Below are 9,812 nucleotides of genomic sequence, written 5' to 3'. Positions count from 1 at the left end.
GCTAGGCTGCATGGATGCGCAGGGAGTTCTTGCCCAGAACGGAACCATACCGACAAACCAAGCTGTATGCTAGTTGTCAATCATCTGTGACGATAGTGGTCCTGACAGAAAACTATTTAAAATATGGCCAATTCTGATCAATCACCAATTTAGCACAGGTGGAGCATGTTCAGATAATCAACTAAGTTAGCACGATAGTAATGCTGCGTTCCAGAAAATGTCAGAAAAGGGAACATACGAGTTGAAAAGTCCCACTTTCAACTTCAGTTGAAGTCATGAGTTCCAGTCAATCGCACATCACGTTAACATATCTCTGTCAAAGAAAAAAAACCAAACAAAATACTGCCTTTAGTTTTGAAAACAGCTGATGAAAAGCTAAAATTAAGGTATTATAAACGTAATGTCTAATGTTTTTAAGTTTGACATAAGGTAGCTCCTTGGAACACTATGCTCGTTGGAAGCAGTGACGTCAAATTACGCTTTGTTGAGGTCGGGGTAGATCAATCTGCCCTGAGTTCACAGGTCGGATATCCGACTTCAAGCAGTGTTCCATACGTTATTTCCAAGTAGGAGGTGGGGAAAATCCTAATTTTGAGTTGTCTGGAACGCAGCATAAATATATATACAGCCAACTTACCATTATCTAACAAGAGTTTTTTGGCATCCCTCCTCTACCCCAACTGCTCACTCCTAACTATTTCTATCCCAGCTTGGGATATGGGGGAGTCCTCTGGGTTTGGGCTAAATTTAGAGCTCGGATCCCTCCACTCAGACAGCATGCGAAATATTCATACTGTTTGCTGTATTTGATTATATGTAAGTGCAAACTCGTGAATTTTGGTTAGAACAGGGGTGTCCAATCCTGCTAATGGAAGGCCACTGTCCAACAAAGTTTAGCTCCAACCCCAGTTAAACACACTGAACCAGCTAATCAAAGTCTTACCTGGCATACTAGAAACGTCTAGGCAGATATGTTGAGGCAAGTTGGAGCTACATTTTGCAGGACAGTGGCCCTCCAGAACTGAGTTTAGGCACCCCTGGTTTAGAATGTTGGCCATATAGGCAGTAGATGTTAGATCACTAGGTTTTAAAACACTTGTATGTCATCCTTGTTCCTTAAATAAGACATGCTTATAAACGAAATGTTACTGGTAAAAGATCCTAAAGATTAATTTATGAGCTGACTCTTCAACAGAATTTGTGATCAGTTAGCAGACACAACAAAAGCACAAAGAAATGGCATTTTTCAAGAGCTTCCAACAGAGCCTTCCTTCTGTCAGTTCCCTCCTGGACACTGTCTCAAACACCGTCTCAACTGCCGTAGATGATTTGTCCTCTGCGGTGAGTGATGCCACCTACACTGTCAGTGACCAACTAACGGAGCAGGTCAATACAATCATCAACAAAGTACAGACCGAAGAGGATGACAAATCCAGGAAAGAGGATACTGAAGGTTCTTCAGAAGAAGTCCAAAATGAGAGGCGGAACAGCAAGCTGAAGCATCAAGAGACAGAAGGTAATGCTGCAGAAAGTGGAGAAGGTCGAAAAAGCAGAAAATCAAAAAAGAACTCTATGTGGACTATTGAAATAGTTGAAGAGGAAGTCCAGAGGGAGAAAGAAAGAAAAGCTGAGGAGGAGGAGTGGGAGTGGTGTTACGCTCCCTCTAAAGGTTGGTATCGTAAAAGGAGGGACCCAAACCAACCACAAAGCTCATCTCCGACCTCAGACAATCAGAAAGAGAACAGTGACCAGGCATCAAAAGAGGCAGAGTCTGTCGCTCAGGAAGAGAATGCTTCCTCTTCTGGCAAACACAAGAATGAAGGTGACAACCACAATGAAAATGCTAATGGCATGGACCCAAGTAATAGTCAGGACTCTCAGGAAATTTCTGGTGATACTGATATATCAGCATCAAAGCATGAAAAGGATGGAGAGCACAATAGTGTTGAAGAAGATGGTACATGCAGAAGAAAATACCAAGGAGGTAAAGGTGAGACTGTATGCTGGACTTGCCGTGTTGTGCTCTTCTGATGAGATGGATCTATATCACTGGTTCTCTTTGTTTTTCATTGTTCCCTTGATTCCACACTAGTCTTCAACCAAGGACACACAAATGAATATTTCTCTTTATAATATTTGCTGTCTTACTCCTGACTAGGGCCATCATAATTGGAGAACTACTAAGAAAATTGTCTTGTGACCAGGATGGCCCACTCTATGGTAGTGTTTCCCATCCCTGGTCCCTGAGTACCCCCAACCCAAAACCGATCTGAGAATATCAGAATACGTGAGATTTTTTCCTGCTTACATGTTCATAGGTGATATCCAATCTGTGCTGTATGGGAGAACAATAAAACGTAATTGGTCACTTGAACCATGTGATGTAAATGTGGCCATAATGTGCAGAGTTGGAGGTACTCTTGCTCAGACTTGTACCTGGAGATCTATCTTCTGGCATAGTTAACCTTCAACCCTAATCAAATACACTTGAACCAGATACTGAAGACTTTCAGGAACACTTGATAGTTACAAACATTTATGTTATAGCAGGCTTGGAACTCTTTAGAAAGACAGATCTTCAAAAACAGGAATGAGCATCTCTGACCTACTCAATGGACCCAGGAAAGATGGGGCAGAACTATAAAAATTGTGTCCCAGACCATGTGAATTTTATTGACGGCCCTGTTTTTACTGGTGTTTTCCTATTTATAGGTGAAGGGTGTAAAGTTTTCGCTGTTAAAATACTTTCATATCCAAATTTGACATTTAGAGATAACTTTAAGCCATTTATTGGCTGACATCTCGAAGAGTAAAATACTGTAGCCAACTTTTTAACTTCTAGCTCAACAAAGCATATCACTTTTGTGGTGGTGTTACCTGTTTGCTCAAACATTGGAAGTGGGTTTGGGGTGTGGTGAAGGTTTGAGTGTGCGGGAAACCTGTTTGGAAACAATAATTATTTTGTGTTTGGTACCAGTGGTTTGTTTGGTACCGCCAGTGTCTCAGAAATTATACACTTCACCTTTAAAATTTATGTTAGTCTCATGTTGTGCCAAACTTTGCTAAAGCTGTTTCTTTTGGAGTTTTTAAATACCACATGCAAATACAGGCTTGTTGCAAGCATCTGGGGAGAATTTGCAAGATTATAAGTGATTAATTACTTAAATTTCTATCGCTTCTTTCTGTGTCTTTCGTCTTTTCTACTTTACATAAACTATCAAAGTGACATTTGTGTGTGTGTGTGCTTTTTTTTTCTTTTTGAAGCTGGTAGCTATGAAATCTAAAGATTCTTTAAATGTTTGTCTTAAAATACCAGCACATGTGTTTGAAATTATAAGAGGGTAGGAAGAAAGAATAAGGACTTCTTCTCCTCTTTCATACAACTGGTCTGCAAAAGCTTTACTGTAAGATATTTAAGGGCATTTTTAGAATCTGAATTTGTAGATCTCCTCTTTCTTAGATGGGGGTTGTCCAGAAAAAGGATCATCTGAGAGCAAGGACGAAACACCAAAAAGACACAAGGACTCATCCTCTCATGATCAGAGAAGTGGGTGGAGAGACAGGGATGCTGCGAATGAGGATTGCAGCAGTGAGGCCTCTGCTGATCAGGGTAAATATTGTACACTGTCTGTCTGATGAAATACTCTTAATTATTCTGTAATCAGGATGTAATCTTATTGCATTTCTGTCTCGCTATCCAGTTAAAAGGAAAAAAGGTTCAAGTTCCCTGAATGAACTTCAGCCTCCACCGTACCGGGACAAAGATGATCTCAAGGGTGGCTCAAGGGGCCGCAGTGACTCAGCAGAGGGCAGTGGAAGTGAAATCAGTGAGGGCAGTGAAGACCCTGAGGACACAGTGAGTTACCTGAATAAGGGCTATGAGGAGGACACACCTAGTGACAGCACAGCTGTTTTGGGCCCGGAGGTGAGCGATTCGGCCCGTCGTTTCCGATGTGTTCTTCTATGAGAATCACGGCCCCACCTTTAGATTTACAGATGAAACTGTCGAAATCTACAGTGTTGTTATGTCTCCAAGAGAGCTGTTCACTGCAGTTTATGTTGAGACAAATATTTGTAAATGTTTTTTTTTCACAAATCCCATGTGTTTTGACATGAGATTTTTTTTTTATTAATTTTGTTTTCTTTGAGTCAAAGTATGCAACGCCAAACTGATAATCAAGACACCTGTCATCCATTTATCTTTTTTCCCCATTCCTGTCTGTTTGGATTTCCATTCACTAGTGTCCATATTGTTCTCTTTTTAGACCATTGTTAAGTAATATTTTCAGTTGATTATTAAAATTAAATTTCATTGTCACATGAATGAGTCATATCACTGATGGTTTTAATTATGAGGAGCAAGGAGGACAGTTCAAGGATTCTCAGGCTGGGGTTTGGCTCATTTTGGCCACATCTGGTAAGTTTGCCTTTGAGTTTGCCTGTAATTGGAGACACTGAAAGCCTGAATACTGACATACTGTATACTTCTCATACTATACGAGAAGCCAGGCTACTTCAGTGGGTGTTGTATCATGAGGAATCATATTGCTTGATCTTTGGAGATAAAATATCATAGTAGAACTCGAAACGTCTCAGTTACGCACGTAACCCTCATTCCCTGATGGAGGGAACGGAGACATTATGTCGATGATGACATTAGGGGTCTTACTTGGGAGCCCGAATCCTCTCTGATTAAGAGAAATCAGCAATGAAATTTGGCTAGTGGATTTTGCATACCTGAGCCACTCCCCATGCATATGGGTATAAATAGGCGATAGGCATCCACTCATCAGGTTTTATGCTGAGGAGCCGAGAACTTGTCCCTGGCATCCAGCGATGGTTTGAGGTTGGGGCATGGGGACATAACGTCTCCATTCCCTCCATCAGGGAACGAGGGTTACATATGTAACCCTCGTTCCCTGATGGAGGGAACGGAGACATTATGTCGATGATGACATTAGGGGTCTTACTTGGGAGCCCGAATCCTCTCTGATTAAGAGAAATCAGCAATGAAATTTGGCTAGTGGATTTTGCATACCTGAGCCACTCCCCATGCATATGGGTATAAATAGGCGATAGGCATCCACTCATCAGGTTTTATGCTGAGGAGCCGAGAACTTGTCCCTGGCAACCAGCGATGGTTTGAGGTTGGGGCATGGGGACATAACGTCTCCATTCCCTCCATCAGGGAACGAGGGTTACATATGTAACCGAGACGTTCCCTATCTGTCGGTCACTTCCAGTTATTTCGATGACGACATTAGGGGTCCATGGAAAGCGCCACAACCTGAACCCCGTCACAACCCTATGGCATTGCAAATGTTGACAAGCAGCCATGTGTCAAAACTTGTTAAAGAATGTTCGGGCGCCAGTCAGGATTAATCCTGACAAAAAATGTTTTAATTAACCCAGGATAGCTAGAAAAGGAAACCACCTGTTACAATATTAAATAAAAACAGTCAGAGAAAACTGTTCACAAGAGAGATTTATTCCACAATGTCCATGAAAAAATAAAAAAAACTTGTCTGAACAATAAGAAACAAAAGAAGAAAAAATAAGCGGAGGAAAAAAAAAACAGTTCAGCACTTTAGTTCAATTCCAGTTTGAAATCCGTGTAGTAATTGCGTCACACTAATTCACTTTTACACCACGGCAGATTCACGTCCACAATCATTTATAAATTGTCCATAGAAAAAAAGAGGAAAAAAGAAACATTAAATAAAATTTTTTTTCATTTCATAGTTATGGAATAACATCAAACAACAATCTTAAAGCAACAATAACCATTGAACAATCATGGAAAACAATAAGCACACCGAATGTGCCGGGGTGAATGTTATGCGAGTGCGTGTGTGTGTAGTATTGAGTGAATGAGTGTGTGCACTGGCGGTGTAGAGGTACTGACCAAGTTTACAGTCTTGAAGGAAGCTGGAGAGTGTATCGGGTTGTCATCAGACACCAGGATAGGTGGATAAGCAGCTGACACTTGTATTCAGGACAGCCTTACTAAAACCAGACGATCTTGAAGTGCACGCTTTAAAAGTCAATTGAAACTCTGCGACGCACCAGACATCGCTCACAGGAAGCAACAGTTCGACAAGTGGCCGTCTTTCCACTTTGCATGGTAATCCAATCACTCTCACTACTGCAAACCTTACTGAGGACGCAATCACTCTCGGGTATGACTCACTTCCTTATATCCACCTTCCTTCCGCCGTTAATTGAAATACTCCACCCCAATCACGCAAAGTGAAAACAAAAGTAAACCGAAAAGATGTTGTGGCCCAAAGTTTTTTTGCACTGCCACATGTGTCAGACAAATGCTACGCAAGGGTCGTAACCTTCCCACCGCCCCAGCTCAAATTCGCTGACCTTGGTACCTACAGGGACCAAAGGTTAGTATATCGCTGCTGGTGATAGCCTTTCACCACAGAAATTTCTTAACAGAAGGGATTTCGACCTTCAATGAAAGATTGCTTCAAGTCTTTCCTATTTGTTGTTACAGCTTGGCAGTAATGATGGGGAAGCGAGCCTTCCAAAGAAGGGTGCTACGGAGGCCACATCCTACCCGTAGGGCGGTATCATGTGGAGACACTGATATGGACTGACCCAGGCCTGGGGCAGTACTACATATGGAATTGTCTCTGAGGCAGGTTTTTACCTGAGAGTAGAGATGGAACGACTGCCTGCAAAGACTGACAGAATGATTTGTCAAAGGGAAGTCAAGTCAAGTCACCTTAAAGCCTCGTGCACACTGGGACGATTATCGCGCGTGCTTATCGCCAGTGTTTTTCGACGCGTCTTGTGTGTTCATACCCAAGCGATTTTCACTGGCGATGAGCCGAGTGAACATACAAATTAATTCCCTGACATTATATGGCGCTTAATGAAAAACAGAAATACCCCGGTACACATTGAATCCTATTTGGTCTGCAATTCCTCTCCATAACAACTCCCTCTTATCAAGATTTTTGTAGGACAGTGCTGGATGCCGACACACTGAAAACAACAATCGTGGCCATCGATGGAGGACAAGAAACGACCACAACCAAGAGGACAAGGATGGAATGTCTTTAAAAAGATGCTAGCCATCCGTGATCAGAAACTGCTCTATTAGATGAAGCTCCCAGGATAATCGCTGAATTAACAGGGATGGCGCTGCCTGCGCCACCCAGAACAGCCTCTTCTTCCAGCAGCAGAGAGAATTCGCCTGATGAATCTCGAACTGTGTTCTATTACTATTGTAAAATGAAAAGTCAGCCAGACTTTTCACTTCTCCTGCAACTGTGTAGCACCTGCAACTCAGCATATCTTTCCAAAGGCTCCTAACAATGGGAAAGACCTGCTAACCTTTATTCTTAAAAAGTTTCCTGATCATTTATGTCAGATGTTTATAGTTTATTTCGGTGTGGATTATGATACGCTGTCACAACATGATACAAGACTAAATGGGCAGATTGGAAAACAGTCATAAAAAGTAAACTATGACATCAAGAAGAAGAAGATAACTAAAAAAATATGTGATATGACCTCCTTAATGATCTTTATTGTACCACCTTGTCGCCAACACAGGCAACCTCAAGAATTTTGAGCTGTTCATTTTAAATGCAGATGCATAATTTACAATTTCTGAACCCTCCATTTCCTCTATCCCACCTGCCCCGTCTCTCCCTTTCTCTGACAGGATAGCTTACTTCCACCCCTTCCAGAAACATATGAACCAGAGGCACTGGGGAAATATGGCACACTGGATGTGGCATTTGAATATGACCCTAGCGAGCAACGGCTTGCGGTGACAGTGACCGCTGCCACAGATATTCCAACCCTTAAGAGCACAGGGAACATTTCCTGGCAGGTCCACCTGGTTCTACTGCCCACCAAAAAGCAGAGGGCCAAGACAGGAGTGCAGAAGGGACCCTGTCCCATCTTCACAGAGACATTTCGCTTCTCATGTGTGGAGAAGGAGGCCTTGGGGGACTATGCAGTCCGGTTCCGTCTCTACAGTGTGAGGCGCATGAAGAAGGAGAAGGTCCTAGGGGAGAAGGTGTTCTACTTAACCAAACTCAATCTGCAGGGCAAGCTTGTTCTGCCTGTTACACTAGAGCCTGGCACTTCTGTTCCTGTAAGCAGTGTTTGTGTGCATGCAGTATACATTGTCCTTAACCAATCCGATTTCAGAGTCAGAATTATCCATTTTATAATGGTAATCCTTTAATGTCACTATTCTTCAGGGCTGTGGATCAGTGGTGAGTGTCTCTCGTAGTGCGGGAGCTCTGTCATATCGCTCCACTGGTGAATCCTCCGCTCCAGAGCTTCTGCTGGGTCTCCTCTACAACTCCACCACAGGAAGATTGTCCGCCGAGGTTATCAAAGGCAGCCATTATAAAAACTCTGCCACCGATAAACTGCCCAGTAAGAAATCCACGTGTCCACCTGCACAATCCTCTTAAAAGCAAACCCGTTTCATGCATGTGCATTCTTAATGCTTTTTCTGTGTTCTGCTTGTGATTTAACTGCTCTCGTTTTATCTGTCAACTCTATTTTCTATCACATTCCTTTTTTCTGTGTCCTGTCTTGTAGTTGGTCTGTTTTGTTGTGTAAAACACTTCATTAGTGGGCAACTATATATCATGAGAGGTAAGTTTACTGCCATGTCGAAAGTACAAAACCACCCATTCCACTGCATCTGCATTTTATTGATGTTGTTTGTTCAGTCAAGTCTCTTTGCACTGTATTGAGATGTACAGAGATATGCGGGTAGAATCCTATAGAATACATTTAAACAGTTTTGACAATAGTCAGTCAATAGTAAATGAACACCATGTCTTGCTGGAAGAGTAATACCATTAGTAGCCCTTCAAAGACATGTCAATAAACCCAAAGTCAGCAAACCAAGGGGTTAAGGTTTGGCTAGTTATTATGGTCCTACTAGCCACTGCTGGACAATATTTACCTGTGGCTCTAGCTCTAGAATCATGTCACATGGCTTTTATGGGTAATTTGATTGGCTCAGCACAATTTGGCTGCAGAACACAGTGCCCATGAGCTGCAAGGAGCAAAGATGGCAGATTTTTAATCACATTCTTCAGGGTCCCAAGAAACTGCCATCAAGAAGAATGAGAATGCTAACAGTTAGAATTACCCAGAGCATGCAGAACATTCAGTAATAACTATTAGTTGGTAGAGACATAAGGGACATTTATGAGTGGTTAACAATAACTAACTCACCAGTGGTGAATCCCAGTTTGCATACTGCAATGGTGATGTCAAAGAAAGTTTAACTTTTTTACTTGCACTTTTTGGTTGTTAGTATCTTTCTAACTTTACTAACCTTAAAAAAAGTCAGTGATTTAATGTTCATACAGGTAAACACTGCAAAAGGAGCTTTGCCTTGAATTCATTGATCATATTTCAACAAAGCAAATGCTTGTTACAAATCTCTGAGAACACACAAAGCATTACAGTGTTAGCTCAAAATGCATTCATAAATTATACTTTGCAGACCAGAAACAGTGTTATCTGGGTGCTGATTGCCAGTGTGCTCTGATTTGGCCAATATTTACCCAGTATCTCTATGGCTATGTTTGGAGTAGTATACTATCATGCTACTTTTACTATTGATGCAGTATAGAGTATGTATACTGTGCACAGCATTAAAATTAAGGTTGTGGCTAGAAGAGATACAGCTAAAGCCAGAAGCTAACAATAACTTGTTTTCTACCTATTAGATTGTTTTATTAACATCTACTCCTACCCCAACCCTAAATCTACCCCTTACAATAATGCAAAAACAGTAATTATTGTTGTACAGT

The 9,812-nt window shown here is 41.7% G+C and overlaps 1 protein-coding gene across 1 annotated transcript in view; it reads left to right on the top strand.

Annotated features, from left to right (window-relative positions):
- LOC107582142 (synaptotagmin-14-like) overlaps positions 1-9,292 on the top strand; it is a gene marked incomplete at its 5' end in the record, with an annotated part of 21,845 nt that extends 12,553 nt beyond the window's left edge. The window contains 3 exons of the mRNA XM_016267871.1: positions 7,685-8,122; positions 8,232-8,412; positions 8,581-9,292. Coding sequence (XP_016123357.1) covers positions 7,685-8,122; positions 8,232-8,412; positions 8,581-8,738 — 777 coding nt within the window. The remainder of the gene's footprint in view (positions 1-7,684; positions 8,123-8,231; positions 8,413-8,580) is intronic.
- Between the last annotated feature and the right edge of the window lie 520 nt (positions 9,293-9,812).

This window comes from Sinocyclocheilus grahami, unplaced genomic scaffold (genome assembly GCF_001515645.1).
Source record: "Sinocyclocheilus grahami isolate Dianchi unplaced genomic scaffold, SAMN03320097.WGS_v1.1 scaffold40.1, whole genome shotgun sequence".
Lineage (NCBI taxonomy): Eukaryota > Metazoa > Chordata > Actinopteri > Cypriniformes > Cyprinidae > Sinocyclocheilus > Sinocyclocheilus grahami.
Note: the sequence above shows the minus strand (reverse complement) of the source record. Positions and strands in the feature narration are given on the sequence as shown.